This window comes from Lathyrus oleraceus, chromosome 5 (assembly GCF_024323335.1).
Source record: "Lathyrus oleraceus cultivar Zhongwan6 chromosome 5, CAAS_Psat_ZW6_1.0, whole genome shotgun sequence".
Taxonomy (NCBI): domain Eukaryota; kingdom Viridiplantae; phylum Streptophyta; class Magnoliopsida; order Fabales; family Fabaceae; genus Lathyrus; species Lathyrus oleraceus.
This window is the reverse complement of record NC_066583.1, coordinates 451971441-451987587: the sequence shown is the minus strand read 5'-3', so window position 1 is coordinate 451987587 and position 16147 is coordinate 451971441. Positions and strand designations below refer to the sequence as shown.

The window sequence follows — 16147 nt, the reverse complement described above, 5'->3', positions numbered from 1 at the left end:
TATCTTCTGATACCCAACAGCCTTCTTAATTTCAGAGCGCAGTCCGTTTTCAAACTTGATGCACTTTGAAAATTCAGCACCAGCACCAGTGTAATGAGGATAAAATTTGGACAACTCCACAAATTTTGCAGCATAATCAGTGACATACATGTTTCCTTGCTTCAGTTCAAGGAACTCAATTTCTTTCTTACCCCGGACATCTTCCGGATAATACTTTCTCATGAATTCCCTACGGAATACCTCCCAAGTAATGACTTCACCTGCCACGGTCAACCTCTCGTGAGTCTCTAGCCACCAGTCATCAGCTTCGACTGCTAGCATGTGAGTACCATATCGAACCTTCTGAGCTGGAGTGCAATCCATAACACGGAAGATTCTCTCGATCTCTTTCAACCATCCCAAGGCTGCATCTGGATCATGCTTCCCTTTAAACACCGGCGGATTCTCTCTTTGAAAAGTCGCCAAGCTACGTGATCCAGCTTCTCCACCAGCATTTGGCAAGTTCTGCACAGCTTGTGCCATCGCTTGCATTGCGGCAGCCATTGCAGCGTCATTCCTTCCAGCCATTTCAACTTATCAATACAACACAACTTAAAAGTTAGATTAGTAACAATACACAATTGTTAGACGGTGACGACACGACAACTGGCCGGATAGACCGACCTGCTCTGATACCACTAATGTAACACCCTTCTAAAATACCTCAAATATTTAATTAAAATAACAATATATCAATCAGAGTAAATATGCAATTAAGGGTGTCACACAATCATTTCACCATGATAACTGTCATGCTCTTTTATTATATCAAAACATAAAGCATTGCACAATACGCAGCGGATAGAGATCAAATCGATCATTCAAAATATGTAACACATTACATGTAAAATTATTCAACAAGGTAAAACATCCCGTCCCGATGTTACATCTATCAGAGCATAACCCACTAAGGAGACTACACTAGACTCCAAGCACTAGCTTCTACTCAATCACTGCTCGTTACCTGAAAAATAGTTGTAAGGGTGAGTTCCTCAATCGATATAATAGGCATTATAAATCATCATGTAATGCTAAGTAAATTCACACATTAATCACCCTAATCATATCACGCATTCAGTAACGGCACATCAACTCAAATATCATACTCAATACCAACGCAAACACATGTAAAATCTCAAATCATACTCAATACCAACAAAAATGCAACGCAAATGAGACTCGACTCGTCATGCATGTGGTACCAATCGGAGTAAAACTCCCAACTTAAAATTTGCCAATTTAACGAGGCATCAAGGCTTAAGCCTTCAACTTTCAACTTTTGCCAATCCAGGCCAACGTGGTGTGAGCAAAGCTCCGACTTAATGCATATGAATTTACATGACATACGCGACATTAAAATTCCGACAACATAATAATAATAGCAACACAACAATGTTTTCAACATAATCAACTTATAATCGACTTTGGCTCACCGAGCTTACAACTCAGTATCTTTAACAACTTTTCGTACCCGGAATAACTTAACAACTTAGTCGTACTTGTATCGACACTTCATAACATAAACCCAACAAAATTACTCATCAAAATTAACTATAATATTACCCGTCTCACCCCGACGAATTTCATTAAATTCTGAGCAAATTCGATTTTTCACTTTTCCAACAGCGTTAACCCGTTAACGCCCTGGGTTAATCCGTTAACGCAAGACAAAATACAATTTTTTTTCTGTTTTCAACAGTGTTAACCGGTTAACGCAACACAGAACACGCTTTCTGGCAAAACTCAACAGTGTTAACCGGTTAACGCCCTGCGTTAACCGGTTAACGCAAACAGAACAACAATTTTCACAAATCACAACAGTGTTAACCGGTTAACACCCTGGGTTAACCGGTTAACGCAAGACAGAAAGCTGTTCCTGCGCTAACACGAAGCAGAATGCAGAATTCTCCGCATTTTCCGCCGTTGGAGGACTTCCGGACCTCCGATTCCAATTCCGTAAAAAGCTCTACGTTCGGAAAATCACAACACAATCAAATACAGACTCAATTACAGCTTTAACACAACTTATCCAACACGATTTTTTTCAGCATTCAACAATCCCAATTAGGGTCAAATCAACGGTTTATCACTACCCATTACATGTTAACCCATAATACCCATTAAACGACGATAAACCCCCCTTACCTGAATTAATCCGGCAAGTCTTTAGCTTCAAGCTCTTCTATTCTCCAACCTTTGCTCTCTTGCTCTTCCTCTTTGCCCTTTCTCCACTTTTCAACCGCTTCTCTGCTTTTCACGTAAAAAACCCTCTTTACCAAAAATGAAACTCTTTTCTTATTTCCCACTTATATACTTTCCAATATTTATTATTCCAATAATAATAATAATAATAATCCAATAATTCCAATTACTTAATTAAATTAATAAATATGATATTAACTTAAATTAAATAATTATCTTATTTTTTTATCGGGGTGTTACACCAAAGAGTCTGGAGTTTGGTCTCAATCTTCTGGCTTCCCAACGAGTCTGAATCTAGCATCTGTGTTATCAATTATATGGTTATCATCCCTTGTGTGGATTGACCTAAAATCCCTTATAGATTGATAAATTGATATGCTATCCCTTCGAGGAAGTTGGTCTTCCCTCATTCAGATTGGAATTTTCCCGCATAGTGAGCAGGAAATCCCAGCATGAGGGGAATTTTCAACAAGTTAGTTTGTAGCTTATCCCCTGTGGATTCGCCTACATTGATTCTCCAGTAGGTTGGCCTCTTGTTCATCCTCAGCAGGGTTGCTCACATTAGACTCCCTCAGTTTGGTCACCAGCAGGTTATCTCCAGCTGATCGCCTACAGGTTATTCCCCAATCAGTCATCAACGTTTTTTCCCCAGTGGAGTTGCCTGATCGGAGCCTGATTATTGTTACTTCCTCCTTCTCGGATAGTTTTTCTCCTAGCAGAGCGGGTGATGAAAATGTTTATTTTCTATCCCCAACAGAGTGGTATTTCTCTTCTCCTCGGCAGAGTTTGTTTCTCCAGCAGTATGAGAAATTGTGATGGTTATTAAAACTTTTGTTCGGTGGTTATTCCCCGCAGGGTTTCTTATCTTTCCTTGGTTTTTCCCCAGTAGAGTTACTTCTAAAGTGGATCTTATCCATGTTTAGTTCCCCCAGCTAAGGCTCTGCCTAATCCCAGTTTGGCTTTGGAACTTTGAGGAAGACGTGTTACCTTCTTCCCCAGCGGAATGTTTGGTGTTGTCTCCGTAGCAGAGGCATTCCCTCTGTGGTTAGAAGTGATTGTTGTTTGATGTGCTTCTATTTAGTGATTGTTCTCCCCACAGAATTCCACATCACCCCCTGATAAGATCCCTAGTAGATTTCTTCTCAGACTGACCTTATCTATAACTATGTGAACTGTTGGAAGATCCCCAGCTTTGGTGGTTGTGATCCTTCGCTTATTCCCAACAACGTTCTCTGATCCCCGATGATCCTGCTTGTTCCTCTAGCAGCGATCTTTGTCCTTGGCAACAACTTCCCTCGATCCTCGGCGATGATTAGTTTCCTGGTATTTGTTGCCCCCCACCATATTGGATTTTTTCCTGTGGGCTTGGCTTTCTCTTTTGAGATGTAGTACCGGATGTCTGTCCATTGATTCTTGGACCTGTTTGTGTTAGATATGTCTATTTATCATCATTAATCATACATAAACCACGCATATACATGCATAGTTATAACATTAAGATATTCATGTTGCATTCTTTACTATATATCTTTGTTTGTTATCTCCTGCTATTTGGTGATATATATTTCCCCAAGCAGATGATTGTGTCTGATCTCTCCATAATAGAGTCAGCCCCATAGGAAGAAAATGTTTATCTTTTCTTCCACATCCCCACTGAGTTATGTCCTCGTGGATGATTATTATTTCAGTTTCCTCCCAAAACATGTATTGGGACGAAATTAGTCCCCTGAGTTATATCCTCATTAGATCGAGTCTTGTTTCATTGCGTCTCTCTACTTTTTTTTAGACTGATTCCTTTCTTGTGGTGACCAATTACTTAGTAACCGGTAGTTATAAGTCCTATTTTTGTGGTTTACTACCTAGTAACCGGTAGTTGTAAACCCCTTTTACTCCCCATGCAGAGTTAATCCTTGATTTTGTTCATCCTAACCGATGACAATTACTCGCTTCTTTAGTTTTCTACCCAATAACCGGTATTGATATTCCTTCACCTTTTGAGTATACCACCCAGTAACCGGTGATATATCTCCCGGATCATCGCTTTTGTTAATGTATCCCCAGCGAGTCATCTTTCATTTACCTTTGATTGGTAATGGTTGTTTCTCCCCTTTGATTGGTCATCATTTTATACCCAATAGCCGGTATCCCGATGTCGTTTCTTTTCAGCTGATTTATCCTTTATTAACCCAGTAGCCGGTTATGGATAATCTTCCATGCGAGCATGTTATCTACGTTCTGACGGTAATAGATAATATATCTCATGCGCTCTTCAGTCGAAGTCTTTTTCTTCCCCAGTCGAGTAAGATTCGTATTTCCTTATGGGATCGAATATCCATCTTGTAATCGAGTTTGCTTTTTCAGCTCTCCTTTCGGATGATGAGTGTCTTGAAAATATTCCCCAATTCACGCTTGGTTGGTCACCTATTATATGCCCAGTAACCGGTATCCCTGGTGTTCCTTCCTTCTGCTCCCTATTATGACCTTTTGTCCCTTGTGGAGTCAGATTTTCCTCAGTTGAAATATACCTTTTTAGGTCTTCCTCATATTTTGTTGGATGATTGATATCTCTCACCCTTATACCGGTCTTAGATATTCATTCTCCCCGAGCATGTTGTTCTCTCACCCTTTATACCGGTGTCTTGATCACATATCTCTCTGAGCTTATTACCCAGTAACCGGTAATACCTCATTTGTTTCTTCCTCAGCTTGAGTCCCTTTGTGGACATCCCCATCTAAGTCCGAATTTTTATCCGAAGTATCCTTTGTGGATAGTTTGTTATGTTGACATATTCCCCAATACATGCATTTTTGTGTCAGCTCGAGTCTTTCCAGTGATTTATTTTCATGGAATCCCTTCGTGTCTCCCAGCAAATTTTAAGTCGTGACCTGTGTAACGCCCCTTTTTCTAGCCCAAAATACTTAACATATAATCAGAGTAAATAAGCACGCATATAAACAAAAGGGCGTCACATCGACGTTTTCAAAAACTAAGAGCTTTCAAAAACCAACATCATTCATCATCAATATACAATACACCTGGTCATTTAAAATAACACATTCCAATTATCATGAATATTCACGAATATGCGTTCAGAAAATTATGACTCATACAATACTCTAAATATATGACATTAATTTATAGTTTTAACCCAATCAAATCACCATAAATTAAGAATACTCATCAAAACCTAACAATTCCAAAACATGCAATTTAAGAAATTCAACCTAAACATGTTCCTACCCATTGACCCGATCATACTAACCCATAATAATAAGGATTCCCCCCTTACCTCTTCAATTTGATGGAAGCCCTAGCTCTTCTCTTTACTTTTCGTCTCCTCTTTCTCTATTGCCTTCAATGATCAAATGAATCCTAATTCTCACTCTCCTCACCTCTTACTATTTATATTAGTATTCTATTTGGGCTTAAGTCATTATACTTCTAATTTAATTAATAGGCCCAATAAGACCTAATATTTAAATATCTCTATTTAATTCAAATAAATTAAACTAACACCATATATCCACCAAGTTAATTAATTCAATTATTAATGATATCTCCTATCAACTAAATAATTAATTAACACTCCACATAAGTAATAATAGTATAATAGATAAATACTAAAAATTGGGTTTTTATAACCTGCTCACGCATTTTTATCCCCTTTATTTCCCCCAGTAAAGTCCCCCAGAGTCTTTGTCCCATATGGATTCTCAGTTTCTCCTGATTTCTTTTTCTTTTGTGGACATATATCCGCACAGAGTATTAACTTTTGCATACATACATTTGCATCATGAAGTCTCTTAGGGACCAAAATTGGTCTCTTTGTTATTATTTAAGCCCATTCTACCTCGTCGAGACGAAGATTTTAACCCTCATATCTCCGACTAGAATGATCTTAAATAGGGGAATCTGTAAGACCCTAATTTTGACCCTAAGATCCCTTATGGCATCATATCATTGCTCATTGCATTTGCCTGTCTCTGTCTCTTTGTCACTCGGTCTTCAAGTAGCTCAATGAGTGCATCTTTATCCTTACACTCCAACTGTAACTCCTCATGCCTTTTTCTCAAAGCACGGAAACGTTCTTCCCACTGTAAGACCCTAATTTTGACCCTAAGATCCCTCATGACATCATATCATTGCTCATTGCATTTGCCTCAAGGATCATAGCATCTTGGCCCCTTTACCCTTGGTTTGGGACTTGTGTGAGTTGGTTTGAGACCACCAAGCATGCTTGAATTGTATATTATTTCTTTTCTTATTTTGTTTACTAACCAAAAGCACCAAAAATATGTCACTAACTTATTTGTTTTGAAACTTGAGCAATCATGTGATCCATGGCTCCTAGGAGGCCCTATGCTCATTGAGGTGGCCAGTTGAAGTTGAAAGCAAGCATGACAATGGTTCTCAAGGCTCTCAATCATCATACATACCTCCCAAGTATCTCAATTTTTCAATTTTATCAAGATAAACCAAAGGGCTTGAGGATTGTTTCCCAAAGAAACCCTAATTCAACTGTGCATTGAATGTGTGTTGCTCATGAAGCAACCTTAACCTATAATCAAATACAATCAAGGTAAGTTCTTTCATTCATCATTTTATGCATATTTGAGCTTATGTGAGTACCCTCAATCATTCATTCATCAAGATTTGAAGTTTGGACTTGAGAAATTGATCACTCAATTCATCTGACTATTTTGAAATCCACTGAGATCTAACTTTTGATGTGTATGTCAAATGAAGATGACCCCAAGAGAAAAAAGTGTTCTTAAGAACCATATTAACAACTTTAATGTTCATCAACAATTTATTTGAAGCTTGGAAGGTCATCATTCATTTCAAAAAAATTTAGGTCATTTTGACTGAAACCCTAATTTTGGGTCAAATTCCCAAGGACCTAAGTCCTTCATTTTTTATGATTTTGCAGTGGGACCAAGGGCATTGGAAAGGTTAAGATGTCTAATTCAATTGTCATGTTGGACCAAATTTCATAATCCTAAAATAAATACATGTGATAATACAAAACATTATAGGTCACTTTGGACCAAAGTCATTGAAATGTGAAAAAGTCCAACTTCAAGTGCCCATAACTTTTCCACCCAAAATGAAAATGATGCAAACTTTAAGTCCATATTGATTGTATTGAAAATATCTACATCTTTCATGTTGCAGGTTTTATCATTTGAGGCTTGCATCACTGAAACAGAAGGGATTGAAGTTGGTCCATTTTGGCAAAATTTCCATATACATGTTTTGCACATTGAACTTCATGGCCTGTTTTCAATATTTTCCCAACTCCAAATGGATTTTTGTTCAACATAACATTTGTTCATTATGTCAAGACCTTTATAACCATTACCCACATGCCTATGTTTCAATTTTTCAAATCACATTTTCGAAGAGGAGAAGTTTTGGTTTCAATTATGCATAACATGATAAAACTCCATGCACAAGCTTACACATTACAATCTGCACGTCCAATTTCATTTGGCTGATGTTTAGCACTCAATTGCCATTGAATTTGGGCCTACCAAGCGCCTGTACAGGCTCATGCATGGAGGACCCAACTTCACCTGCACACGAGTTTCTTCATGCATTGCATCATCCTTGCCTATAAATAGAATGCCTTACACACTTCAAACTTCAACCTAAAGGCACCTGAAATTCTGCACAAGTGAAATCCCAAACCTCCATTAAAGGAATTTTGATTTTTCTCTCAAATTTTCAAGTTCAAATTTCAACTTCACTGGTCAATCTTTGAACTTCAATTCTTAAGCCTTGCTTCCTTGCTACCTCAAGACCAAGCTGCAAAATTGGAGTAGATCAAGCATAGAAAAACTGCTCTTCAAAGGTTTTCCCTCCAACTGTTTTCCTTCGAATCTCCTTGGATATTGATCATTTTTTGGGTTGGTTGATACCTCTGAAGTCCTCATGTGAGAGGCAGTTGATTTGTGCATTTAATTTTGTGAATTGAGCAAGTTCAGTTTGAACACCTCATTTTTCTATCTCAGATTTCTCCTTCTATGAGAGTCTAGAGTAGAAACTAAGGGCACAGGGGTGATGTACATCACCCCAGCTTTCTATTGATGTATGGATCCTGCATTATGATGAAGGTTTGAAAACCTGCAATTCTGGATAGAACAGTGAGTCTCACCGGAGAAGATGGTGGTTTCACCACCGTCCCCACGTGGACGAGTTCCTGGCCATTGGATCCATTGCTTCTAATCTAATCTGGACTCTTTGTTTGTTTGACTTCATTTAATGCTACATGTTATGCTGTTGACTGGAGTCCATCATGAGCGTGCGCTATACAGCCTTTTGACCAGCCACGTCATTTAATGAGCCTTGATCAGACGCTCCTTGTTTTTTTTCAATTTCTGAATTTCATTTTATTTTCTTTAGTTCCATTTTATTTTAAAAACTTTCATAACTTCTGTATTTTAATTATTTTTGTAATTCAATTTAATATTTTTTGTGAATTATTTACTTTCTGATTATTTTTAGATCATTTTAAATACTTTTCAATATTCAAAAATGCCAAAAATATTTTCTTAACATCTTTGAATAATGATGAACCTATGAAAAATATTCTCATCAATTTCTTAAGTGATTTGAGATTTATTTGAGATTTTAGTTCAATTATGTTATTTTTCTTCATTTTAATTGTTTAAAAATAGTTTCTGTTTTCAAAAAATGATGAAATTTTTTGTCAAATCTTGTTTGACCATGTTGAACTTATGATGATCCAATTAGACTTTTCCAAGTTGATTTGAATTGGATTTTGAAGTTTGACCTTTATTTGTTTATTTTAATTCCAAAAAATACCAAAAATATTTTTATTGTTTCTTGACTTCTAAGCTTCATCTCACTTTTGTTTACCATTGATTGATGTTGATTCTATTTATGTTTGATCAATGTGTGTTGGTTATGTCATTTGAATTTCAATTATGTACATTCCATTTCTTCTTCTTCTTTCTTTTTGATCAATGAGTTAATGATTGGTGGTTAGCCTTGACATATGAGGAGCTTAACCTTCTTTGATCCAAATCAAATTCATCTTGATCAAAGATCAAGTGAATTGCTTTGCATTAGAGATAGGTTGCTTCTTGATCAACCAAAAAAACCTAAATCCATACAAGATCATTCTTCTTTTCTTTTGGCATGGTAAGTTGTAGGAGCTTGGCTTACTAGTCATGGTCTCTAACTTGTGTTTGATTGCCTACAGTTTTATTGACCGGCCTCAGATAGGTGTGACTACTACATTAGTCCACTTACGATTGCTTAACATTGCCCTAAATTCCCTTATGGCACACTAACACTAACTACTAATCACTAACTTTTAATTCAAGAATTTAATTCTTGCGATTTACTTTAATGCAATTTAATTTCTTTCTCATTAATTCATTTGCCTTTGCCCTTTGCTCACTTAAGCCCATGTTTATGTTTATGAAATTTTCCTTTAGCTCACTTAAGCACATTATTGTGTATATGCTATTGCCTTGTGTTTGTTTTGTTTGTGTGAACCCAATGCAAATGGAGAAAGGACTTAGGTTTAGGACCTTACCTATGCTAAATGGAGCTTCAAGAGCAACTAGGCCTCATGCCTTTAGAATGCTAAATATGTTGAAGAGCATCTAGGCCTCATGCCTTTAGAATGCTAAATATTGAAGATGAATTGAAAGGACCCCTAATTCTAAACTCACTCTTCTCCATCCTTTTATTGCATTGTGGAACTTTTTGATTTGTGTGTTCTTATGATAGAGATCCTAAACATGAGCCAATTAGAAGAACCATTGTCATGGACATCCAAGATAAGAGATACAAAAGCCTATTGGAAGATTCCTAGGAGTTTGATTGATTATTTGCTTGATTGCTTGAGTCATTTGCTTATTGATTGTTAAATCCAAAGGAAAGGAGCAACTTGGTTCATCTTTATAATCTCAAGAAGGGAACTCCAGGTGTTTCATTTCTCTTCTCTCATCTTTGCACGTTTAGGACCTAGCCCTTCTCTTCTTCTCTCCACTCTAACCCAAGCCAAACTTTTGTGCAAACATTAACATTGCTTTCAAAACTAGAAACCTAGGCACTATGCCTTTGATTTTTTAAAACTTTTTTCATAATACTTATTTTGAATTGAATCTTAAGTCAACTTTGACTTTATTTTGTGAATACTTTTCATTTGTAAATACAACTCATTCAATTGTTTTTTTGGTTCCAATGACTATGTGTGTTAAAACTTTTCATAAACATTAGCTATTAGGTTTGAGTTATCTTAAATGTTGATGTAATACTCACCTGTATCCTTAGTGATGAACTATAAGTCTTCCATGCTTATTATAGGGTTAACCCCTCACTAGCATGTTGAAGCTCTCCTCACATGGTGGATTTGTGGTTTTAGGTTGAGTTTTCTCCCTTTGATAACAAAAGACCTTAAGGCTTTTGACCAATAAATTCACCAATTTGTTTTGAGATTTTTACCCCGAACTACGAGGTTTTGATCCTACTCTTTTTTAAAATGGTACATAGGCAATGGGTTTATCCATTCAAACACAAAACTGTAAATAAATTGTATATTCTTTTCTCATCTTCCCAATCATGTTTGCACAAATATTTTCACAAATACCAACTTACCATACAACATTTGAAAAAGGGCTCCCTTAGAGTACTAAGGATGTTTTGGGTGCTTAAAACCTTCCCATTGCATAACCAACCCCCTTACCCAGATCTTTGACATTTTTATTAGTTTTTGATTTGATAAAACTTCTTGGTTTTTGTTCGCTTTCTAACCTTTCCTTTGGATAAATAGAAGTGCAGTAGCGACTCGAATTGTATGATTTACTTTTGATTTAGTAAATAAATCTAAAGGTAACGAATACCCCGCTACACCCACATATCCTTCTCTTGCTTCATCTTGGCGAGTGCGTCTTCCAACTCCTCTACATCTTGGTTAGGGAGAGTAAATGGCTCAACCACAACCACAAACATATGTCTCTCACAAGGATAAGGCATCTTCAACTCCAAAGCTCTTTTCTTCACCCAAAGAGTGTAAGCTTCCAAGGCTACACAATTGCACAGACCAATCTCGGATCTTCTCTTCCTATGCACATTATGCCAAGCATGCATAATCTTTTGCTTCAAATGTTGGGGATGTTTACCCTCTTTATAGAAAAAACCTTCTAACAAAGTGTTATTAGGTTTGTCTCTCAAGGGGAACCCAAGTTGACGACGAGCCAAAGCAGGGTTGTAGTTAATTCTCCTTGTGTACCAATGAGAGGTACATTAGCAATAATCCATAATCTCCAAATTGCTCAAAGAAGGATCATACCAAACTATATCATCATTAGTGAGAGACATAAGTCTTTGTAACCACCATAGACATTGTTTGTTCTCCACAAAAGCAGGTGTCTGAGGCAAGTGAGAAATAAACCACTTGTACAAAAGAGAAATGAAACAAACAATAGTTCCACCACCTTTAGAGTTCCTTAGATGCAAAGAGAAATACATATCACCCAACAATGTAGGCACAAGATTCCCAATCAAGAAAATTCTAATGGCGTTACCATCAACAAAACTGTCAATGGTAGGGAACAAAGCTAATCCATAAGTGAGCAAAACAAAGATAGCTTCAAAAGCGTCCACACTACCGGCTTGAGAAAAGGAAATAGCTTCCTTGATGATGAAATCATATGGCAACACAAACAATCGTTATTTCTACACATAATGAGCCTCTATCTCAGACTTCTTCAAGTGAAGGGCATCAGCAATAAGATGAGATATGGGAATCTCTTCCAACCCAATAAAAGGTATCTTTCTAGAAATAGGTATTCCCAAGAGATGGGCATGCTCCTCTAACCTAGGCACAAGCTGATAATCCGGAAAAGTGAAGCAACAGTAGAGAGGATCATAGAACTGCACTAACATACTCAAAAGTCATTCAACTACATCAGCAAACAAGATAGACAGAAGCTTCCCATGGAGATGTTTGAAGTTCAAGGGATCTAATACAAAATACGCTAGCTTCCTTAACTCTTTCAAGTCGGGACATCTGAAACTGTACTTCTTAGTGTTCCTTCGTCCATAATCCATGGTCTGAAAAATATTTGCAAATAATACCTCAGTTCCTTGAAATTTTCGTGTGATGAATGTTATGATGCATATGAATGCATGAATGAAACAATCACAAATAAGTGATCACACACAAGGCAGGAAAACAAAGGTCAATGGATGAATCAAGTCATTGTCAAGATCAATAATCCATTTTGGTGGATTATAGTTCTCACCTTATCAACACCCCAGTTCCATTGATATTGACAAGACTTGATTAGATCAACCAAGAATCAAGGGTTTATTGTGAGTCACGAGCATGGAGTCTGGGTAAGAACCATCCCAAAGGAGTGAACTAAGGATAAAAACATATAGATCATGTTCTAAAAAGTGCGCAGAATCTTAATTCAATCTATCGGATATTACTGGTTAAGATGACTGACTCATCGACCCATAATATTCTCAAGAGAAACTCATTTGAGTGTAGTATCGTGTAACAACTATTATCAAGTCTACACTTGAACAGTTTCCGTACTACGTCCTAAATAGGCCAATGGGGGGTTAAATGTTCTATGGTCCTCAGCTTCTCGGACCCAAATTAGAGAGAGTAATTCCTAACCATAAATACTTGTGTAACATTTCCAAGTCCAAAAGGGTCTCCACTGAGCAAATGGATCCCAAGCCAACTTGTTAAGGACTACTCTACAAAAGTCGAACATGACTATACCATCCTCCTATCTTAATTTCACTCAAGTTTAGGATAGAACTTATCTCACCACTCAGAGATCACCAAGCATAACAAGAAAATTATATCACATAAATATACATACATCACATATATACAATTATATACACACAAAAAAGTAGGCTAAACCCACTGTAGACTACTCCCCAGCAGAGTTGCCACTTAATTTCTGTAGCGGTAAATTCATGATCATCAAGCTATGGATAAGTAAGACATCAAATAACAAGAGTCGCCACCGCGCTTTTATTGTTTCCAAGGGAAATGTGAAAAGTATGAACAAAACCCAAGAATAAGAAGTTTTCAAATCAAAACTAAGAAAATGCCAGAGATTACAGGTAAGGGGGTTGGTTACAGAGAGGGAAGGTGTTAGCACCCAAAGTGTCCTAGGTACTCCTAGGGAGCCCTTTCTTGTGTGCATATGTATTTTGTACAAAGTGATATTTACAAACAAATATAATGGGGGGGATGAGAAAAGAATTTATTAATTATATTTTTGTGTTTGACAAGACCTTCGGACTTGTGCCTACGTACCAATATAAAAATGAGGGATCAAAACCTCATAGTTCGTGATACAAATTTCAAAGTGGGTGCATTGCTTTTAGCAAAAGTTAGGTTTAAAACGCAGAAAGGCCTAAAAATTGTTTGAATTAGTTAATTCTTTTTTTCTTTTTAAAATTTTAAGTCAAGTATAGTTAAGTATATTTACATGTTTGATTTAAGAAAAGAAGTTTTGAAATGCAATGGCATAAGGCCAAAGTTTTTAATTTGCAAAAAGTCTAAGTTAAAAAAAAAAGACAAGCACAAGCAAAGAAGCTTTTTTAAAAGGAGGGAGATATTTTGAAAGTAAAGAGATGGGGAGGACCTGAAGAGACTAATCCTAAGCATAAATTTAAAGGTTAAGAGTTGAAAAGATCTGACCAATGGGTTGCAATCCAATGGGCAAGAATGCCATATAGAAACCTAAATTCCCTTGGATATTAGACTCAAGCAACAAATAATGCATAACATATTAACTTGAAGAGCAAGGCATCAAATAAAGATAGCCACATCCAAGCTTTAGCCACTCCATAATCTTCTTCAAATTGGCCTATGTAGTAGATGAATTCCATAAGTCACAGGTGCAAAATAACAACTTCATAATTATCATGTTATAGATGAACTCAGATGGATCTTCAATGATGTATTAGATGAAGTTTCAAATTTCAAGCAGTTGGTTACATGAAGGTTGGCATTGGCCAAGTCCTTTTGCATAGGGATGTTGTCTAAATTCTAAGTCCAATTGTCCAATATCAAACCAAAAGTCGACACAATAGTCTTTTAGGGTTTTTGTTCTTATTATGTACATTAATGGTCAAAGACCACACAAGCAAACAAAATATGCACAAGCAAGATATATCACACAATATGGTCCAAGTTGACAAAGTGGAAATGGCCTTAATATAAAAAATTAGAATGGTATGAATAATGGGAAATGAATAGAGCTTAAAATTAAAGGGCATTAAAAGTAAATGGCCTTAAATTAAATGTTAGTTGTTAATGAATTAGAATTTAGTATTGCTTTTGCCTTTTTTATTTTTTAAGTCATTCTGTGGAGAACACTCAACCCACTTATCACAAGCATGGATACTTGAACCAAGACATCTTCCTAAGGAAGAAAAAAAGGCCAAGTTTCCAAACAATACCATGTTAGAGGGGAGACTTACAATCTTACTAACTAGAATGCTATGCCTTTTTGTGTCAAAAATTTAGCACTATGTTAAGCAATCGTAATTTGACTTATGTAGAAGTCACAACTATTTGAGGCCGGACAATAGATTTTTGGTGTTAATGCATGTTAGAGACATAGTATAATGGACTATGCTCATGAAACATACCACACACAAAAAGAATATGCAAAAGAGGTGGCCTAATCTCATCCATACTTATGTTGATTTTTCAATCAACTAGCGTTAGGACCTTTAGATATCATAGGCCAAATGAAATGGATGCATAAAGAAGGGGAATTGGATGAAGAGGGAGGGGAATAGATCAAAACTCAAATTGGACAAAGGATGACTTCTACCAAATTAAGATCATTCATTCATTTTGGGAGATGGAATGTACATTCCATCAATCCCCTAAATCCAATGATCTTAACCTAATAAAGTCAAATAAACCTTGACCAAGGCCCAACAACACAAGTCAAACTTATACAAACAATTAAAATGGCTCAACACAATTATTTGGCATTTATTCAATTTAAAAATACTAAAAATAATGCATTAAATTAAATATGGTTTGTCAAATTCCTAAAATCTCATCAAAACACCAAAGAAATGGCCATGAGATTTATCATAGGTCAAACAAGGTCAAAGGACCTTGGAGAAAATATTTCAGAATTTTTGGAAACTTAAAAGTATTTTTAAACATTTAAAATATTCACAAAATTAATGAAATCATGAAAAATATTAATAATGATCCAAACAAATAATTTTAATTCAAATTATGAAAGAGGATTTTATTTAAATTTTTTTGGTGAAACTCTCATAATTTTTTGATCAATATTAAAATTAATATGAATTAATGAAAAATAAACAAATTAAATGAAATTTAAATAATCAGAAAAAACGTGGACCACTTGATCTCCCTCATTAATTGTGGTGGCAGATCAAGTGGATGAAAATGCACGCTCCATGGTACCGTTGAGTCAACGCGCCACACCAATGGTAATCAGAACCAACGCGTGAGATTGAAATATTTCAAATGAGATCAATGGCTCAGATCCTGTCAGGTACATCACCGGCGCTGGAACTCCTGTCACCTTCTCAGGCGAGGCTCACCGGACCGGTTCAGTTATCACCATCAAAAAATGAAAAAGGAGGACATGATCTGAAAGAAAGAAATGGCATAGAGCACAAATCTGACATCAATTTCAACTAACTCCAAATATATAGAAAGATATTAGGAGTTGAATTTTGAGGTGTGTCAATTGAGTCGCTTCGATTTGACCTCAAAGCAACTCAATCTTCTTGCCTATATTGGTAGGACTTCAGACAACCAAAGATCCAAGATAATTGATTGAGAATCGAAGAGACTAAGATTTTTGAAAATTACCTTCAATGTTGTGCAGAACT

The 16147-nt window shown here is 36.4% G+C and overlaps 1 protein-coding gene across 1 annotated transcript in view; it reads right to left on the bottom strand.

The window, feature by feature from the left end:
• LOC127081292 (uncharacterized) overlaps positions 1–567 on the bottom strand; it is a 64383-nt gene extending 63816 nt beyond the window's left edge. Inside the window, exon 1 of the mRNA XM_051021564.1 lies at positions 46–567. Coding sequence (XP_050877521.1) covers positions 46–567 — 522 coding nt within the window. The remainder of the gene's footprint in view (positions 1–45) is intronic.
• Positions 568–16147: the final 15580 nt, after the last annotated feature.